Genomic DNA, 20,601 nt, shown 5'->3' on the forward strand with positions numbered 1-20,601 from the left:
CTGGCTTCGAGTCAGACGTGTCTGGGAGCCTTAATGAGAACCAAGTGTAAGGCAAGTCGCAGCCACCTGTCCCGGGATCCCCGGCCAAGCGCGCAGCGCTCCCATCAATCCGTGCATCTGCCTCTTGGAAAGGGTCTCTCGCATGTGAAGGGCTTTTCCAACCTAGCCAGTTTGTGATTCTGTGCTGGACCCTCTTCCCGGGGGCGGCCGCGAAGCCGAGGTAGGACCTGGCAGCCCTCTGCCGATGTCTGTAAGCCCCGTACCCCAGCCGTGCTGGCACTGCCTGCAAGTCTGCATTTCTAAACTGCTACAAAAGCCCTTACAAGAAGAAAAAGCGGTAGGAAAGAAGCTCTTTGCGTTGTCGCAGGTCTGCAGCACCTCTTCCAGCTCCCTACTTCCCAAAGATTCTGTCTAGTGACTTTTCAAGGGGCATTAGCTTAGGGAGAACACTTTTATTTTTTGACTTATAGACATGAGCTGCTTTGATTGCCTGGAAGCTTGATTTCCTGAAACCTGCTCCTTTCTGGCTCTTGCAGTGAGGTTCATAATAAAACATATTGTGGTTCTGAGCTGAGTTTTATTTAAGAAAATGCTATCCTGGGTTACTCTTTCATGAGGCGGATGGAGAAAGAGATGAAAGGCTGACACCTGGGATACTTCATTTCTGCTCTTTAATTGCAGGTGGTTTCTCTTCTATAAGAACAGGCTTCTTCCCTGGGAATAGATGGGAATCGGAGTGAACAAATGAAAAAAGGAAAAATATTGGCTAATTGGGTTATTTCTTTTATGAAGCTTTTCATCTCGCTGTTGTAGGAGCAGTTCTGTAAATGGCATATTAAGATGCATTGCTGCTATAGATCCAGGGACACTTCTTGTTACTCACTCCCTCTCGTGCAGTGCTTGCTTCTGTATAAGCCATGCTCCTGTCCTAGACAGGCTTAGAGCTCCAGCTCACACTGGTGCTACGAGGTGCAGCCACTGGGAACCAGTGCAAAGTTGTGGTTTGGAAGATGGCAGCTGAGGTGGGATGTGGGCTTGTACTGTGTTAATGCTTCCAGTGATTAAATATAACTTCAGGATCAAGCCCCTGCAGCCAGTGGTGGCTGGTGTCACTTAGCTAACTGGGAATGCTGAAGAGGATGTGTGCTGCGCAACCCTCCTGCTCTTGACAGGCTGTGGGGCTGGATGAGAGCTCTTCTTAGTGTGGTGTTTGGTGCTTTCTAGGATGAAGATATCTAAGTGGAGGTGGAGCAGCATCTCCATCAGCACACGATCCCAGCTGAAAGGCATCCTGGCCCTTCTCTTTGTGGGTAATGTTGCCTTTGTGATAGCTCAGGTAAGTGCACTGCCTTGCTGGGAGGTCTCTGGGTTTTAAAATGGTGTGTCTGGGATGGGTAACCCCTGGGACTTGCAGGACTGGTCTGTGCATGCATCAGGCCTCCACTGTGCATGAGGATGTACGACTTGGCTTAGCTCTTTGATCTCGGCTTAACCTCTGTTGTACCTTCTGTGGCTAAGAGCATGCACAGGCCATTTCCAGGGCTCTGTAAGGCCATGCGCATTCTTGGATGAGCACTGCTTCCTCGGTCCCTCCTCTCACAATAAGGAATAGCTGGGATCCCCGCACAGAGATTCTGTGCCCTGGCAAAGGGATGCCAACACCTTGCTGAGCGCAGGCATGTGGTGGTGACACTGCTGGTGGAGCAGCTCCTTTCCCTCTGCATGGTCATGCTGCTGCCCACAGTGGCTGAGGGGTGGGGGTGTCAAGGACCCTCCTGAAGTGGCAAACTTGTCCTTGCAAAGAGAGGACATGGGCTCTGTCAACCTGCTAGCATCCACTGACATGCTCTCCTGCTCCAGAGTGGATTTGCAAGGGTTTGCTGAAGCTTTCAGTGAAGGTTTTGGCTGCAAGTGGCTCTTCAGCTCCCTGAATTCGCTATGGAGCAGGAGTCAGGGAGCACCAAAAGACTTGGAGGGTTCAGGGTTGTTTGTGAGCTTGGATTTGTCAATTGAGAGAAACAATAAACATTTCCTTTCCTGAGGAATCCCAAATATTGCCATTTCATTCCAATTTGTAATGAAAACACAATTGGAAAAATGCAGGGTTTCTTGCAAGATGGAAATCTCAAACTTGACCTCAGATGGAGAGGGAAATGCCCGGTTGCTCGGGGTGGGCTGGAGGGGGCATGCCCTCCTTCCACCCCTGTGGTGCGGGTGCTGACTGCTGCTGCTCTCCCCACCCACCGGATGCTCCAAGCAGGACCTGGTGCAGACCTCCAACAGCCTGGAGGAAGGGGCAGACGTCACCGCGTACTGGTGGGGGGAGTGGACCAAGTGGACGGCGTGCACCAGGACCTGCGGGGGGGGCGTCAAGTCCCAGGAGCGGCACTGCCTGCGGCAGAGGTATGGCCCCGGTCCCCGGGGGTAGGGAGCTCCAGCTGCCTGGGGGTGGCTTCATCTGGGACGTCATTGCTCAGGAGATGAGCACTGGTGAAAAGGTGCTGTCTGTCGAATGCTGCTCATGTGGAAGGTGGGCACGGCCCTGAGCGCGCTGCTGTGAGGATGCTGTGCCCTGGGCATCCCTGCCAGGAGGACCAGCTGAGCTATTCCTGTTCTGGCCCTGAAGTTTCTCGTGTGGGGATTAGTGGAGGTGGGCAGCAGATGTGGTGTAAGCCCGCTCCCAAGGCTTCTGGGTACAACAGTGGGGACACTGTGGTGCAGGGTTGGTTGGGGACCTCCTGATCCCAGCTGCTCAGTGTGTGGCTCTGCCCTCTCCAGGCTGTGTGGTTGCCAGAAGGCACTTTGCAAACCTCATCCCCATCCCCATGATCCCTCCTAGGATACTGTAATACGAATAGTGGATGTTGCAGGTAACAAAGCCAAAGTGACCTTTTCTACCAACTCCCGTGAGACTGTAATAGATCCCTGTGTGGTTCTGCTGCATGGAGACTGATCTTGCAGAAGCAGAGACAAGTACATTTAAACAAGGGGGAAGAAGGGTTTCTGATCCTATTCTAACCGTCATTTCTTTATTCAGAAGAAAGTCAGCGAGTGGGCTGGCTAATAAAACTTGCACTGGAACATCCAAAAGATACCAGCTCTGCAAAGTACAAGTAAGGATATCCTTTTTCTCACTGGGAACACTCAATACAGAATGTGGAAAGTCATGCTTGCTTCATGCAGTGGCATTTCTAGGCCCCTCAGGGGACACCATTCGTCCCATAGCAGTCACCATATTGCCCCTCCAAGCAACTGAATTTCCCTTCTTTGGTGCCCATCCCCATTGTGTCAGGGCTTTTGGCCTTTTGCCTGCACTGGGGGCCATAAAACCCAGTGGGTGGTTCTTCTACTGTCTCCCGTGAGGGTTTCCCCTGGCTGTCCCTGCAGTGGGAGGAGGAGGAGAATGTGGCTCTGGATGGGGCAGGCAATGGAAACACTCCTTGCAGCCAGTTAAGATGTGCCAGAAACCTTTCCCGCACTTTGTTTTCATCAGGATATTAATGTATCCCGTTCTAGGAGTGCCCTGCAAACGGAAGGAGCTTTCGAGAGGAGCAGTGTTCATCATTTAACTCCCATGTGTATAACGGCAGAACATATCAATGGAAACCTTTATATCCTGGTAACAAGACATTCTTTGTGTGTTTCATAATGCTTAGCCAAATATTTTGATAGTTATGATGCTATAGCCTGCAGGAAGGCTCCTCCTCTGCTGTTTTAAAGTGATTTTTCAGAGACACAATCAACTGTCTCCCAAGCTCAAAGGCACATTTTGCAGCTGCAGTGTAGCTTAAAAATAACATAACAACATGAATTTGTGGCTGTAGCCTGTGTAGGTCACATCCCTTGAGGACCAGAGAGCTGAAAGGCTGAAGGAGGATGTGAGAGCATGGGGTGATGGACTGCGCTGGCAGGGAGAGTCTGGCTCACCCGAACACGTGTCCTTAGAGCTGGGGCCATTGCTGGCTGTCTTGCGTTTTGGTGACACTTGATCATTCCATACCCTTCATGTGCTCTGCAGGTGTCACTGAGATGCAGTCAGTCGCCTTGGTCACCTGGGTGAGCAGCACAGAACTGCAGAAAGCTCTTAGGGGTCAGAGTGAGGTCTCTTTAATTTTTAGGCACATAACTCCCATCAAAATTGAGCACTAAAAAAATCATGGCAAATTTTTAGAGCCGTTGGGAATCCTGGATCCTGCTCCCAAGAAGGTGGCTCCCCAGTGCTTGTTCTTCAGATTCACAGTGCTATTTGGGTGTCTAAAAATAGAGATGGGATCTAATGTGACTTATTGTGGGGATCTCTGTAGATACTGAAGAACAAAATTATGCTTCATTAACTTCCTTGTTGCCTCCTGTGTGAAACAAGACCCTGTCCCACCAACCTTTTTGGCAGGGTCAGCATGGTAGGGCTTGGCTTGTGGCAGCCTGGTTAGCTGTGGCTACTTGGCTGCTTTTGTCCCTTTCCTATGGCAAGGTGACAATTTCTTTAAACACACTTGCTCTTTGAGATGATTCACCAGAACAGTTACAGTGAATTGTTTTGTGTTTTAGCAGGCGTTCACGTGGCTCCTGGGGGATTTGCAGAGTCAGGTTTTGACACTGATGGTGTCTTGCTTGGGCACACAGGCCAGTGGGGTTATGCTGCTCACTAGCTGGAGTTCAACACTTAGCGCTGGGCTTCTGATGCATATATGAATTTGTCATTTGCTTCCTGTGGATATTGCCGATGGGTGCAGCCAGCCAGTTGCCTGCAGAAAGCAAAGGGTGACTGAAGCCCAGCTTGGGTGAATGTTTATGAAAAGTTCTTATGTTTTAAGCTGCTATGGGTTTGAGTATAGTCTTACTTGTATGTGTATCTATATATCTATGTTAATTTAACTCATGTATTAGATGTTGATATGTGAGCATGCATATGTTTTTGTGTAGTGTGTACATACATCACTGCTGCAAGTCCTTGCACAGAACAGTGGCAGCTGATGCTTCAGTGCATCCCTGGGCTGATGTTAGTGGTACCTCTAGCATCAGGAAGGGCATCTGCTCCTGGCAGCAGAGGACTGCCTGGCTGTGCAGAGGTTTGCAGCAGTGGGCTGCCACACTGTCAGAAGTGCTGTGTCCTGTCCAGTCTAGAACACAGGAGATGGTGGCTTCTGCTTGCTGGCTGCTGTGTAGTTGTGCTGCTGTTGTTTAGTTTGACAGAGATTCATTGACATTGGTAGGATGAAAGCTTCTGTGTTTCTGTTGTTTTGAATGTATCTTTATATCCTTTCCCCTTAGATGACTATGTTCACATTTCTAGCAAGCCCTGTGACCTCCATTGCACCACCGTGGATGGTCAGAGACAGTTAATGGTTCAGGCTCGGGATGGAACATCCTGCAAATACACTGATTTCCGAGGGGTTTGCGTGTCTGGAAAATGTGAGGTTGTTAAACATTATAGCAAAAATATTGTTAGTAGCATTCAGAAAGCTACAGTGGGTGCGACATTTGCCTGACCCTCAATACTCTGTGCGGTTGTAGCCGATTGGATGCGATGGCATTCTCTTTTCCACCCACACCTTGGATAAATGTGGAGTTTGCCAAGGAGATGGGAGCAGCTGCACTCACGTCACCGGCAGTTACAGGAAAGGAAATGCTCATTTGGGTAAGGCTGTTGGGGACCTTTTGCTTTATTTGAATCAGAGGGCTATTTTTTAAATCAACTTACCTCTTTGTAAATTGCTTTCAGCTGTTATCAGCTGCCTGCTTCAGCTCTCATGTTCTAGGGGTATTAATGCCACTTGTAATTTGGGCACGGAAAGCGTTCCTTAAAGAAAACCAGTAACTCTGCTTGGTGCTTGTCAGAAGCCTGAGGTCTGATGCTGAATGGTGACAAGGGTTATGCAAGAGGCTGGCATCTGTTTTAGTCTTTCTCATGACCCAGTAAGACTAGAAAGAAATGATGTGTACTAACAGGAAGAGGGGATATTTTGAAAGACCAGGATTTCCAAAATTAGTGAGATGTAAAGCAACAGAACCTACTTGTCCTAAATGCTGCAGTCTGACTTGGGAATAATGATCAATGCTCTCTAAGGATCAGTTTAAAATGGAGCCAGCTTCAGGAACTTCAGTGGCCTTGGTAGGACTTGTACCATCACTTTACCTAGTGCTAAGGAGCCTCAGAGTTGTAATCTCTTGCTGGGGTTTTGGGAAGACTGGCTAGCACAGGGTTCAATACTGAACCACAGGACTGCTTCCTTAGCAACAAAGCAGTCTTCAGGTCTATTTCCTTGCACCAGTTTAGATAAATGCGGTATCTGTGCCTGTAACGATTACATCCTTTCCCCTAATTGGTTGTATTTTTCCACCATAAGCCAGGACGTGCAGTTCACACATTTCTCTATTATTGCTGAGGTTCTGTTTGCAGCCTAAATTATCAATATTAGGTTTCTAATCCACCACTTATTAAAATAATTGTAGATGAAGGCCAGTGTGCTCGATAGTTGCAGTATTGACTTCAGAGTGTGTTGTTCAGAGTATCTGTTACAAAGTTCCTATCATTAATCTGTAGTTTCCCGTAGGCTATTCCCTGGTAACACACAGTCCTGCTGGAGCAAGGGATATCCAGATAGTAGAACGGAAAAAGTCTGCAGATGTTCTGGGTGTGTATAACCTCTTGGTACTTCCCTAGCATGTGTGCCTATACTAGCTAATGCTTTTTCCAATGTGAGACAGAATGTAGTTTTATTGCAGACATGAGCTAAATCCATGTCGGTGTAAATCACAGCACATTGTCTAAGCCAGTGCATTTCTCCTTCCTGCAGTCTGAGCACCTGGTCTGCATATATCACCACTGTGGTGGCTTTAATGCAGAAACTGTTGGTCAATATCACTGCTGCTTCAGTGTGGTGTGACAAACATGCTGGTGCGGGTCACGGATAGCCAAGTGATTTCACCTCTTTTGTGGTCTCCTTGATCTTCTGCTTGGGGAATGTGCAATGGCCACATGACAACAGCACCAGGGAGAGGCAGCCTATGTGTTGCCTTGCTGAAGTGTTGGTGGCCACACCATCCATCTCGCAATGGAGATGGTGGAGCTGCCTGGGACAAGTGTGGAAAGTCTGGACTTGTCCAGGAGAAGAACAGTTGCTCGCTTGGCAGAAGCCATCGTGCTCTGCAGCCTCATGTGGCCATGTGCAGGGAGAGGGAGACTTGAATGGAACAGGAGGATTTAGTACAGTTCCTGGGCTAGTTCTGGATGGTCTGCCTTGGGTCACTGCTGGGTCAGGTGGCATCAGCTCAGTGCTCCCAAGGAGGCAGCTCCTGCTGTTGGCCAGCTGACAGTCTTGCTGTCTGCAGAGCTGTGATTATTGGATGTTCATGCTGTGCTAGTGCCAAAAGGGTGAGAGGAGCCATGGACTAGTGTAAGCCACGTCCATATACAGAAGCTTGCGTTGTAGAGGGATGCATGACCAGAATGCACTATTGCATTAATCTTGCCATGTGATGGCACTGATTGTTGTTTTCTCTCTGTTGGAAGCTGTGGCTGATGAAGCTGGGTACTATTTCTTCAATGGGAACTACAAAGTTGACAGTCCAAAGAACTTCAACATTGCAGGCACAGTGTTCAAGTACCGGAGGCCCATGGATGTTTATGAGACTGGCATAGAATATATTGTTGCACAAGGACCAACAAATCAAGGGTTGAATATAATGGTGAGCTTTGACTTTTCAAGTTAGCAATGCTGGAGGTGATGGGGAAGGGAAAATCTATATTAGATTGAGGAAGGGGTGGGCATGGGGCAGCTTGAGGAGGGGTGTGGGAGTGAGGACTGTGCCTGGTTCTTATTTTATTTGCATCAGTGCTCTCAGGTGCAGGCAGGGCTGTGAGTAACGAACGTGGGTTTGATAACTCCCCTCTCTGCAGCGTGAAGATGCCTCAGGCACAGCCGGAGGATTTCTCTTCTATTCCTTGGCATTTTTATCCAAGTTACCTGGCAGAAAAAGTAAAAATGAGAAATTGGGCCAGACAGCTTAGACAAGTGCACAAAACTTAAGCCCCAACTCTTTATTGAAAGCAAACCATCTAAAATCAGGCATACAGAGAAAAGTCATTTCACTTTCTTCTGGGCAGCACCATCTCCATGTAGCCCCAGGCTCCTCTGGAACAGGAAAGGAGGGATGCTTGGGTGCTTATAAAACGTAAGACCAGGGAGAGGTGGTAGTGCATCATCTGCAAGTGCCCATCCCCAACAGCCACAAATGGATTTGCAGGTGATGGTCAGTAACTTTCAAGTGGCTCTCCCATGGCGCTCCGCTCGGAGGAGGAAGCATGACCTGTGGCTCCCTGTCCCTGTGCTGGGGCAGTGCTGCCAAATAACTCTTGGGAAATGGTGCTGGGCTCCAGTTGTAAGAAGTTGGCAACATGAATCTAGAGGCATAGAATACCAGGTTTGGAGGCGACCCCAGCGATTATCTCGTCCAAGCTTTATTGGCAAAAACATGATGGAAAGCAGATTGGAAAAGCAAAGTAGGTGCTTACCAACTGTCAAGTCCAAGATGAATCACAAGCTTTGCATGCCATACACTCATTGCATCCGCTAATCATTTGTTTGCTAGGTCTGGAATCAAAATGGCAAGAGTCCATCCATCACATTTGAATACACCCTCCTGAGGAAAACACACTCAAAAAATCTGCAGCCCATCTACTACGCCTTCTCTGAGTCGGACAGTGAAGAAAGCAGAGAGTTTGATGGAGATGTGCCATTGGGCTTTATCCAGCACAATGCAACCTATTTTGGGAAAATCTCCAGGGAAAGGATAGACTTGGAGAACCAGGTGTTTGGAAGGCAGGACACGGAGGAAGATTTGAACTTGAGCAAAGGTCAGGAAACCAATGAGGTCTATGAAAGAGCAGAAACAATTGACTGTGAGCTAAAACTGAAGGGCAAACAACCCCAAGGTAAGGAGGAGACTTGGGCCTCAGTGTTGTGTTTCTTGGAGCTCTTGTTGAGAAACGCTCTGTTTCTACCTCTGGTGATTCTGCTGGTTCATTTTTTTGGAAATCTTGGAAAGTTCTTCAAAACATCTCTGCTCACAAATCCTCTTTGCCCTTCAGGTTCTGGTTTCTGGTGGGTGGGGGGTGGCCATGGGTAAGGTCTTCCCGCTGGTGCCCTGCTGTGCTTTGCCTCATGCCAAGGATAGGAGGGAGCCCTGGGTGCACAAAGCTCCCTGTCACATCTGTTGTCACGTCCTGCCTCTCCATGGTGCCAAGCAACCTCCTTCCTAGTCCAGTCCCTTGGGCATCCCACCACCAAACTGCCTTGAGCACTTTCCTGGCATGGCTGCATGGGCTCTGGGGCCACGAGGGCATCTTCCTTTCTGACTGCTATTGCATGGGACAGTGCTGGCAGGTGCCGAGCTCTCTTCTGGCCATGCGATAGCAGGATAAAACCCATGGAGCTGCACCCTCTCCTCAAAGGGGTAAAATGCCGTGAGTTTTCTCCTCCCCAAGAATCCAGCTCCTGCCTCTATCTCCCTGGGCTGCCCAGGCTCTGCCATGTCCCTGCTGCTCCAGGCTGCTTTCGCCTCCCAGCCAGAATGCACTTTGTGGTTGTCACTGTTGTTTTCCCCCTGTTGGCTCCAATCTAGATTCAAACGTAACCAGGTCTACTTACCAGACAGACCATAGAGACAGAGACTTCGACCCGAGGTTCACCTCCAGGGAATTCCTTTTGGAGAATGCCATCACGGACAAGCTGCTGGACAAGACCTCGGACTCCAAGGAGCTGATGCTCAACATGACCATGAACAGCATCTTTGCCCAGGGAGACCCAATCAACTCCATGGGGTCGCAAATCGACAGCCTTTATATTGACTATGAGGACACTGATGGTGGTGTGACCTACACCATTAACAGCACTTATATGGAGCTGAGCAATGGCAAAGCCATCAACACCTCTACAGAGACACCATTTTCAAATGCCACTGTCACCATGAGCAGCCCTCAAGGGAACAGAACTCACAAAGCAAGGTAGGAGACATGTCCTTTAATTACAGTAAATCCTATTTACTGCTATTCTTGCCTCAGCCCTGTACTCAATGCAGAGCCTATTGTGTGCTTTCTATCTGCTTTGGAAGCCAAAGGTAAGTGGGGGTAGAATGTTGTATGTGAGTGCTTTCTGTTGGTGACTAATTTGGAAGGAATGGCCAGAGGTCTGGGAGCAGAAAGTCAAGAGACCATTAAACAAGAGGAAAACTCACTGCCCTCAGTAGGGATGTTGGCAAGTCCATGCTGATGGCTGCCAGCTTATGCATTGCTGTCTGCCTGTCATAGCTTATCAGAGCCATGACTATAAGGAGGCCTCTTCCTATTGCTTCTCTTGGCATCCTGCTCTGATTCCCCAGGCCCTTCCTTCTGAATTCTGATGCAGCAGAAGTTGGTCTTGGCCCCTTTTTACCCACCCTGTTGACTGCCACTCATGATCCTCACTTGTGTTAGCAGGAACATGCTCCCAGGCATGGCCCTGCCTGTTTAACCTGCTGCTGGAGAGGCAGAGTGGGACAACAGGAGCTCTTTGGTAGGGCCTGCAGAACTAGCCCAGATTTGCTGCTGTGACAGAAACAGAAGCAGTGCAGTTAGTCACTGCTTTGACAAGAATATCAAAAGCTCTCCAGTGGCAGCGCATTGACTGAAATCAGGATTGTCACTAGGGATTCATTTTAATGGCTGGTTTGGACTGGTCGTGTTATGAAATGCAGTGGAAAGCAAAAAAGAATTAATGTAGCTGTAGTGGCAGACCTTGTCCAGGCAAGGATGAGCTGGGTGAAAGGCAGTGTCAGGCTAGTGCTTGTCCAGTCTGTGTCCAGCATCTTATGAGGTGCCCCAGTGCTGCCTGTGGAGCAGGTTTTAGTCCCAGCTCATGGGAGCTCATCCCCAGTGTAGGCAGACAGGGATGAGACAGGACCATTGCAGCAGGACAGCAGTTAACCCTCTGTGTGTAGGTACACATTAGTGCACTCCCCAGAGAGCTCGAGCTGCAATGGGGCCTTGGGAGTCATCCAGGTCACAGACCCATAGCTGTGGATTTGGGTCCCACTGTGCACCCCCACGGCACCCACATCTCCCCTGTGGGTCTCTTCGTGGCTCTGCTGCCTTGACGCTTCTGTCTCCCAGTGTCCACTAGTAAAACATGGGTTGTTATGCTGAGCTCCAGAAGATAAAGTGTAAAGCACTGAGCAGATGCTCTCTGCTTGTAGTTAGGTGTATTTACCCAGAACTTATCCTAGATTATGCTAAAGAAACTTATGCTAAAGAAAATGTCCATGCAGCCAAATGTATCAACAAACTTTTTAATGATAAGCACACTAGAACATTGCCAAGGGCTTGAGTCTATCATCTCATCTTGTGGCTTGGTGCGGAACCTTTGCCTTCAGCTGCCAAAGCAAGCACTGCATTAATCCTCTGACAGACAAGGGCAGTACTGTCAGCTCCTTGCTTTCCCATGCCATTGGTGAGGAAGGGGGTCCTCTACCTCTGAGGGCTTCCTGGCATGCTCCCTTGACTGTCCCCCTGTACCCCAAACATCTCTCCCAGTAGCTGTTAAACAGGGCTAGTGCCTTCCTCCTCCTGGGAATACAGTGACCTTTACATGCTCTAAATGTCAGAGCAGAAGTCACAAAAGACTGTCAGAGGATCTAGTGCAGCTTTTTGTGGTGCTAAAAAAACCCCCTTGCACTACCCCTGGCTGCCCATCTATTGAAGACAGGGCAGGGATTTAAAACCTCTACTTCTCCCCCCTGCCCCCAGTTCTTCCCTAGGTTTTGTTCTACAGTACTTCCTCTTCTCACCACTCTCTCTAGAATAAAATATGAACTTTCCAGATCTAGACATTAATATGCAAAGAAGTTTTGCACTAGCCTAAAGGCTGTATCCAAGCCCAGCTGCGGCTATAGCTGGGGCTGGCACCTGACACAGCAGGATAAAGCCCCTGCTGTTGGTGGGATGCGGTTTTGGGTTTGGCATGTCAGGGGCAGGATGCTGGAGGCATGTGAAGAGTGTTGGAGATTGGACTTGTTCCTCCAGGAGGAGGGGAGTTTCAGGGACAGCTGGAAGTGGTGCTGAAGAGAATGGCAATGGGGCACAAGGGGGAATATTTTGCCCTGGGTGGGGGATCTCCATCCTTAAAGATGGGCAAGCCTGGACTGTGCAAGGTCCCTGGGACCCAGTCTGTTATTGGGGTCAGCCTAGGTCTGGGCAGGAGTGTGGACTTGAGACCTCCTAAATCCTTCCCAGGCTCAGCTTGGGATGGATGGTGGCTTTTTGCTCACTTTCATTCCCTGTCAATGAAGACGTGGGGGAAGATCATCTCCTTGCACACTGTATCCAGCCAGTCCATCCATGTGGGGCGGTGGTGGTTAGAGGTGGGCACCTTACTTCTTGCCAAATAGTTGTAGTTCTTAGTGTGAATGGAGTACAGGAGCACATTGCACCAGTGTGGTGTGTTCTAGTTCCTCTTTGGGAACAACCTCCCCCGGCCCAGGGCAGGTGCGTGGCTCTCATGCTGTGGTAGGGATGCAGTGCTGCTTTTCCTCTCCTGGAGCAGGTAACCCCTTTCCATGGCATTCCAGGGCAGATCTAGGCACCCTCTCACCTTTACCCCATGCTGCTGCTGCAATGTGCAGCCAGGGCTGATCCTGCAGCAGGAGCCATGAGTTTTCCCCTTTGTTTCAAAATAAAAACTGAAATAAACCCCAGAACTGTGAGCCCAGGGTCTCCAGCTGCTCACCTGTGGTGTTTGTGTGCACTCGGAAAAATCCTGCTTCTGCTCCAGGGAATGTTTTGGGAAGATAGACAGCCCACACCTCAGCTAGAGTCGTGGGATGGTGATGACTTTTGGTGCTGTTGTGTGCCTGAAAAGCAGAAGCAAAATGCAGGCAGGGAAGACAATGCTTGCCTTCAAAATAAAGCTTATAATAAAGAAGAGAAAGAAAAGCAAAAAGCTCACCAGCTTTGTGGGACAGCGTGCTGCTGTTCCATTTAGAGGAGAACAAAATGACAGTTTTGTCTTTTGTTTGAAGTGGTAAGTGATCTACACACTGCCCTGTGACCAAATATGATTTATCTGAAAGAACTTGTCCTGGCAGCCTCATTATCCATGGAAGCAGCTCTTTATTTAGGATCACATATGTTAAAGGGATGCTGTTCAAAGATTTTTCTGTCCTCAGCTGTGGCATAAATCTTATTTTGAAGATTATTTTCTCCTTCGAAGGGAGAAGAGTCCCAGTCACAGGGACTTGGTGTCTACTTTGGTGCCTCAGAGAGCAGGGTACAGAGCGGAGGATCTAGGTGATACTGTTTTTCTCAGACAAATTAAAGTACAAAAAAGCAGCTGTTGACTGTGTTTTGATCGATCTCACTGAAAACTGTCATCTTGTGAGCCCTCTCCTGGCTGGGTGGCAGCAGGCAGCACACGGGGCTGAGTTGGGAGCAGGGGCTGACACGGGTCCCCAGGCAGAGCTGGTTTGGGAAGATAAAACGCTATTTATAGTGAGCCGAAGTTGTTATTTTTCCACAAAAAAAGAATCGCATTCATTTCGGTTCCATTTCAAATGCAGGAAGCGACCGTTTGCCAAACTGACAGAGACAAAATCAACAGGGGAAAATGAGATTGTTGTTGTTCTTAATCCTTCTGGAGGCTCAGTGCTGGCGGTGGAAGGAGGGTGGGTCTGAAAGGAAATGGCTGGATTCTCCACAGTGTCCTTCTAAAGGTTGATTTGATAGACCGGACCTGAACGTTTTCTTACGAACAACTAAATAAGGCAATTTCAGAGCTTCTGCTGCCTAGAAATCTTACAAGCTGCATATCTTGCCAGGCCAGAGACAACTGGATGTCAGGATACAACCTTGTACGCTATTTCAGTGTAGCCGTCTCAAGGGTTTGAACAAAGGTATGAGAACAGAATTGAAGCCTTCTGTTGTAAAGGTGCAGTATCCCTGGTGTGTTAAACCTCACAGCACGTAGGATGCACTGAACTGGGAGAAGCTGTTATTCTTGGTTTGACAAATGCTTTTTCGTACACCAGGATGACTCTGTTACTCCTTTCTCAATGACATTATGTGTTTGAGCACAGCATGGATATGAGAGATGCAAATTGCCTACCCAAAATAAACTAAACCAAAACAAGAGTGGCAAAAGCAGTGGGTAGGCAAATGGCACGCCTCGGTGTTTAGAAGCAAAGTGTGTTTTGAGAAGCAAGCTTAGAAACCCCTGTGCCACATGTTGGTTTTCGGAAGGAGTGAGCTGCTGAGATTTGAGCAGCAGCCGGCATGCCCGGCCCCGTGGCCGCAGGGGAGGAGATACTGCACCTTTAGTCGCTGTATGCCCAGGACCAGGTGTATTTGAGCAGAAAATGCAAACTTTGTTAAATTCTGAACTGTTTCTACTTGTGGGTATTTTTATCCCATTCTCTCTATTTCTAGACAGTGGAAGCTCTGCCTCTAACCGGGCTGGGGATTCTACTTGGGGCTCAGGACAGGTATGTTGTGAAACAAACCAAAACAATTCAAACAAACAAACAAACCCCCAAAACTCAGAAAAACCGAACCCAACCGCCAAACACAGTAAATCCCCTCCCAAACCCGAACCCAACCGGACTGCAGCTGCTGGCAGATGTGTGTGTCTGACGTGGCCTATCACCGCTCGCCTTGTAAATGCCTTGTTTTGTTTTGTTTTGTTTTTGTTTTTCTTTTGTTTGCTTATCGCTAGAAACAGATTGAAGTTGTTAAGAAAGGGCCAAGGTGTGAGTGCTGCTGACATGTACAGGTGGAAGCTTTCCTCCCATGAACCCTGCAGCTCTACATGCACCACAGGTAGTTATAAGAAGCAGCCAAATTCTGCACAACTGCTGAAATCACCTGGTGTGTGAGTCACTTTTCTGTCTGTTAGGGATGGGAAGAAGCTGGTGCTGTGTAGGGGATCTCGCAGTCTCTGGAGATGGTTTGGCACAACCCCAAATCTGCTCCGCCTGGGTGCAAAGACCACAGGGGCCAGGTGCTGGTGCCTGGCGTGTCCATCATCCTGCATAACACCCTCCCTTGGGTGGGCTCCGAGTGCTGTCTTCATTTCCCAGCCCAGCAGGGATGCCCTGGGGCTCATCAGGATCCTCAAACCTCTGCCGAGTCCCATCATGTTACCTCAGTTTTTAATGCCTCCCCTTTTTGAACCTTCAGCGGGGTTTGAAACCCTCGGCTGCTTCCCCGCATAGTGAAGTTCTGGAGATTGTTCAGCTCTGGCAGGAAACAAAATAGTGTTTGACTTTTTGATTTTTGTTTCATTTCTCCCACTCCTCCTACGCTGGAGCCTGATCTCAGCTGCAAGGGTATAAATCTGGAACAGCCGTGTAGATGCCAGGATGTCATATCCGGGCCTGTATTCTTTTTGCATGAATTCCCTCTTTTTGCCCCCAAAACCTTCAAGCCACCTGAGCTCTCTCCTCCTTTACCCCTTGCTAAGCCTACCACTTATGATGAAGCACATGTGGGGGTCATGCACTGCTCCCCAGTGGCACAGTCCCTGAAATAATCCAGATCATGTAGTGTTCCTGGAATTGGGAAGTAGGAAAAAAGGGGGAGAGAGGGGTTTGCAATCTGAGGACATCTCAAAAGAACAAATGTAAGGATTTTATTTTTTAAGCATTTGTTCTTGCCCAGCAGACAGACACATGCCCCCAGTGTGCCGGCAGCAGGAGCTTTCCAAGCCGTCCCATTCCCCAGGATCCCATCAGCCAAGTGTCTGGGACATTTTTGACTTCTTTGATCCCCTCTGAAGAAATTTCCCCCCTGTCCGGACCAGGCTGCTCTGCCCTGGTTTGCAGCTAGCAGAAAGAGGTTTTACTTCAGTTTCTTCTTTCTCATTGCCTTTTCTTAATGACATATCATGGAGAAGCAATGCCATGTCAAGAGCTGTGGATCTTTTTTTAGTTTCATGTAAACCATATGTTCCCAAGAGCTGCAATTCTTGTTACCTGTAGCCAGAGCAGCCTCCTGGTCCCCAGCCAGGTCTCAGAATGGACTTCACAACATTTACTCTGGCACGGCAGGCTGCGGGGAAAAAGGTCTCGGTCTGACGACACTGGCTGCCTTCGGGGGGAGCAGGAGGTGCCTCCTTGCAGAGCCCTGGGAGCCCACAGTGCTGGGTGCCCCTGGGGAGGACCCGGGCGCAAGCGGGGTGTACCGCACATAGAGAGCTAGTGGCTGGAGCGGGCTGGGGACTGCTTGCTGTCGCCTCCACCCTCGACCCGGGCAGGGTGGGAGCTGCCCAGCAGACGCATTGCCCCGAGCATTTCCTATAAAACCGAGTTAGTCACGTATTGATCTTGGTGGCAAGCCCTGGCAGGGGCTGCTGTGCCTGCCTGCAGAGGCAGCCAAGCTCAACCGCACTGCCCATGTTGGCTGGGTGACCGTAGCAGTCCTCCCCTCCCAGCAGCATCCATCCCGCGGGCCAGAAAGCCCTGCTTGCTGCTTTCCACTGGGAGGAAGTTTTGGAATGCTGCTCAAAAGAAAAAGAGAAAAAAAAAAAAAGTTTGGATGTCAAAATCACAAAGCGTCCTCTGTTGTGTGTGTGTGTTCTCTTTGAAACTAGGAGTGATGTCCACATATGCAATGTGTGTTCGCTATGATGGGATCGAAGTGGATGAGACTTACTGTGATGCCATGACCCGTCCCGAGCCCATTCATGAGTTCTGTGCTGGGAGAGAGTGCCAGCCAAGGTACCGCCTCGACAGGGCGCTCCTGGGGGGCTCCACGCTTCCTCTGCTGTGGATGTACTTGGGGAGGGGGTCGGTGTGGATTTGGTGGTGGGGCAGCAGGGATGGCCTGTAGCACCCCATTGTATCTGTCTGGGCTCTCCCTGGGCTCCTTCCCTCCTGGGTGCTTTAGCTCCAGCTGTCAGGTTAAAACTTCCATAAATCCCAACAGAGTTTGCACATGGGTTCCCAGCAAGTTTGGGTTCTAACATTGGGCAGCATCCTGCCTGGCCGGTGCCTGGAGGAGCACATGTGCGAATTGGGTGGAGAGGCTGGGCTTGCAAACTGTGCCACAGATCTGGCCCTCTGGTCCTTTCAGCATCCTAAGCATCTCTGAGGTTTGCTTGTATCAGGGCAAGAGCTGGTGCAGAGGGGAACCCTTGCTGGAAGTCCCGCACAATATTTCCCTTCTGATGTGGCTCTTTGCCTGAAAAGCCACCCTGCTGCTGGTCTGTAACATGGGCTGTGCTGGCTGGGAGGTTTGCAGCATCAGCAACTATACATAAGAGAGACCAATGTCTGCTGAAGCAAGGATGACTGCAATGGTGTCAGACTATGCACAGGGCAGGGGGAGAAGTAAAGCTGCCTGGTGCATGCACCGGAATGGTGTCACTTGTTAACACTGCAAATCAAGGCTACAGTGATGCCAGGGACCAGGAATGGCACCCAGAGAGGGCATACTTTTGCCTCAGGTAATTGTGAAGGAGGACCAAGAAGGAAAGCACGTGCTCTTTGCAGTTATGATCTTGCTGAGAGCCAGGGTGGGCTGCCGTTGAGGCAAGAGAAGTGCTGGGAGGTAGATGGTGCTACTGCTGGGAGCCCTGTAGACACCATGGGGAGCTTCACCTCTACTTGCATTAACTTTGTAATTTTTTAGGACAAGCATTAGGGCTCTTCTCATGTTTAGATTATCCCACTGGTGTTTTATAAAGCTGCTTCTTATGGTTGTGCTATTCCTGCTCCATGGCCTTGCACTGTAAGAGGGAAGATCTGCTCCATGATCACCAGTGATGGCAGCTTGGTGGTGGGTAAACCGAGGAGCTGCCAGGGGCAGCCAAGCACATTCATAGCCTTTGAGCAGCGGGATGCTGCACAAGCTGCTGATGCTTTCCCAGCAGAACGTACTGGGAAAGAGCAAAACTCTTGCCTCATCTGGATGAGCTTTGGTTTCATGTCCCTTCTGGATTTAGGTGACACCTCTAAATGTGTGACCTCTCCCTGTGGCTGCTGCTTGTGCCCAGAGCCCCATGTATGCAGTGGGGACGAGTCTGTCCTGCTCAGTGGCAACAGGGTGGCCCCGTGTCCAGAGAGGCCGTGAATTCTGAGCCAATTAGATTTTTACATCTTCAGCTTATTCTTTAATTCAGAATTGCTAAAACATTACTGTACTGTAAAAACCTTGACTTTTTATGTCTTTCCTCTTGGTTTACAAGCTGTTTCCCTCTTGTAACATCAGGACAGTTGTGGCAGGGGACAGTATGGGGCTGATAGTGTCTCAGAGCAGATCCCAGCTCTTGCATCATGACATTAGCAGGATTAGACTGACAGTGGTGCATGAATTTCTGTCCAACCAGGGCTCAGACAGCTTTGTGTGACATTATTGCTGGGATCTGCAAGATGATGGATGATCATGTCCTCATCTTACTTCAGCAGGTCAGGCAAAAAGGAGAGGGCAAACATGGGCTGTAAGCACAGCAAAGAAACATGCTGCACACACAGGGTTTTGGCTGAGGAATGTGCAGCCTGTGGTAACAGGCACCAGGCAGCGAGGGCACCGGTCTGTGCCCCACTGTGCCAGTGCCTCCTTCCTCTCTGGTTTTAGCATCTGCCACTGTGGGCATGAGTTCAGGTCTGCTGGGTGAAACCACCAACAAACACTTCCATCCCTGGCAGTGTTCAAAGCCAGGCTGGACACAGGGGCTTGGAGCAACCTGCTCTAGTGGAAGGTGTCCCTGCCCGTGGCAGGGGGTGGGAACAGGATGAGCTTTAAGGTCCCTTCAACCGAACCAGTCTGTGATTCTATGATGATTCTATGATAACAGATCCCATCCCATGGGAAAACCTCTTGCACACGGGCAGCCTGACTACAACTCGTTGCTACTGCAGCTATCTGCCTCCAGCCGGGAGCAGGCAGGATATCCTGTGGGATGCTCTGGCCGTGGTCCAGCCTTTCTTGCCCCCACAGGTGGGAGACGAGCAGCTGGAGCGAGTGCTCCCGCACTTGCGGGGAGGGATACCAGTTCCGCATTGTCCGCTGCTGGAAGATGATCTCTCCAGGATTTGACAGCTCCGTCTACAGTGACCTCTGCGAGTCCGCTGACATCGCGCGGCCGGACGAGCGCAAGGTCTGCAGGAACCCGGCCTGTGGGCCGCAGTGGGAGATGTCCGAGTGGTCCGAGGTAGGTCCCGGCGGGGCTGGCCTGGCAGCGCCGGGCTAAGCAAGTGCCTGACCTGCTCCGTTCCTTTCCCGATTTGAGCTCCTCTGTGGCCACCTGAGGCTCTGCCCTGCAGGACACTGGCTGCAGTGACCAACGTGCATCAAGAAATTTTTTTCCCTAAAATGAAGCCCTGGGTCCTCTCCAGGGTAGGGAGGCCACTCATGGGGCCTTTGACTGTATATGAGGTGCTGGCATTGCCCACTGAGATAGGGCAGGAGCCTGTGGCTCAGGTCCTCCCAGCTCTATGTCCTTGGAAGCCTTTTCGACCCAGGGCAGACCCCACCTCACACATGAATTATGTCCCTATAAACTTCCCTTCCTCACTTGTAATTTCTCTGTGCCATGCAGAGAATTGAACCTTTTCCTACTGTGCCTTAAGCAGATCCCTAAACACTTGGAAGACAGTTTGGGGTAGTGCGGTGCTGCTCCTGTTTCAGCTTGTTGGTTTGCTTGGGAAAGCCTGTGAAAGGGTTTGTGTCCCTGAGCTCATCTCCAGGCATGGTCAGTGCTCTGGAGTGTCGCTCGCAAGTGTAAACCAATGGAAACAACCAAATCAGTGCCTCTTCCTCAGGGAGCCGGGGCTGGTCTCCAAGCTGGGGTGGCTTGGGAGCGAGTCCCCTAGCTGCCACGGTTCATGGTGCATGGAGGGGGCTGCAGCGTGGCTCGTGGTGAGCATAGCGGGTGTAACTGTGCCCCGTGCCTTGCCAGTGGGAACCAGTGGCTTGTTTTACAGAAATCCATGTTCTCCTCCAGCGTGTGTCAGGGACAGAGAGCTTGAGACAGTCCTGGAGTAGTTTGTACTTAGCCAGCAGCAAAGCTAATCTCATTTGGATCCCATCTGAAGCCGGGTGCCAAATTGGCTGGGGAAACAGGCATTTAAAAAAAAGAAAGCATATTTCCAGGACGCGAGGATTAACATATCGAGCGGTGTGTCTGAGCACTGCGCTGTGACACTTCTCTGCTTTATGTTATGCATGAAGCGAATGTGTGTATGTGAGACTGTAGTAACTCAAATCCAGTTCTAAATAATGTCACTGGGCTGCGTGGTGCCAGATTTATCCGCAGCACAAAAACCTCAGTTGTGCAGTTTGGCGAAAACACTCTCCAAAGAGGTGGGAAGGAGCAGGCTGCTCCGGGCAGGAGCCAAGGGAGAGCTCAGCCTGGCTCTGAGTGACAGCTAAAACCTTTCAGCTCTGACCAGGCATTTTTGGTGCCTTGGGCAGGATGCAGCCCTCCTGCACCTTGAGCTGACAGCTGAAGCTGCTGAAGGGCTTTGGGGAAGAGGGGCAGCTTTGCTAGGGACTGCGTGGCAGAAAGCTGCCAGTGTGTGCTTTTAGAGTTCACGTTCACAACGTGAAACCCCAAACACAGCCCAAACCCACCG

General features: G+C 50.0%; 1 protein-coding gene across 1 annotated transcript in view; it reads left to right on the forward strand.

Moving 5' to 3' along the window:
* Positions 1 to 1,225: 1,225 nt before the first annotated feature.
* The window catches only part of ADAMTSL2 (ADAMTS-like 2), a gene marked incomplete at its 3' end in the record, with an annotated part of 19,616 nt that continues 240 nt past the window's right edge, over positions 1,226 to 20,601 (forward strand). The window contains exons 1-14 of the mRNA XM_010009682.1: positions 1,226 to 1,336; positions 2,261 to 2,403; positions 3,038 to 3,113; positions 3,517 to 3,619; positions 5,272 to 5,417; positions 5,515 to 5,638; positions 6,555 to 6,635; positions 7,514 to 7,689; positions 8,593 to 8,935; positions 9,092 to 9,115; positions 9,625 to 10,006; positions 14,742 to 14,845; positions 16,617 to 16,743; positions 18,965 to 19,178. Of these exons, the coding sequence (XP_010007984.1) occupies positions 1,226 to 1,336; positions 2,261 to 2,403; positions 3,038 to 3,113; positions 3,517 to 3,619; positions 5,272 to 5,417; positions 5,515 to 5,638; positions 6,555 to 6,635; positions 7,514 to 7,689; positions 8,593 to 8,935; positions 9,092 to 9,115; positions 9,625 to 10,006; positions 14,742 to 14,845; positions 16,617 to 16,743; positions 18,965 to 19,178 (2,154 nt within the window). The remainder of the gene's footprint in view (positions 1,337 to 2,260; positions 2,404 to 3,037; positions 3,114 to 3,516; positions 3,620 to 5,271; positions 5,418 to 5,514; positions 5,639 to 6,554; positions 6,636 to 7,513; positions 7,690 to 8,592; positions 8,936 to 9,091; positions 9,116 to 9,624; positions 10,007 to 14,741; positions 14,846 to 16,616; positions 16,744 to 18,964; positions 19,179 to 20,601) is intronic.

The sequence above is a fragment of the Nestor notabilis genome, unplaced genomic scaffold, assembly GCF_000696875.1.
Source record: "Nestor notabilis isolate BGI_N333 unplaced genomic scaffold, ASM69687v1 scaffold31572, whole genome shotgun sequence".
Classification (NCBI taxonomy): domain Eukaryota; kingdom Metazoa; phylum Chordata; class Aves; order Psittaciformes; family Psittacidae; genus Nestor; species Nestor notabilis.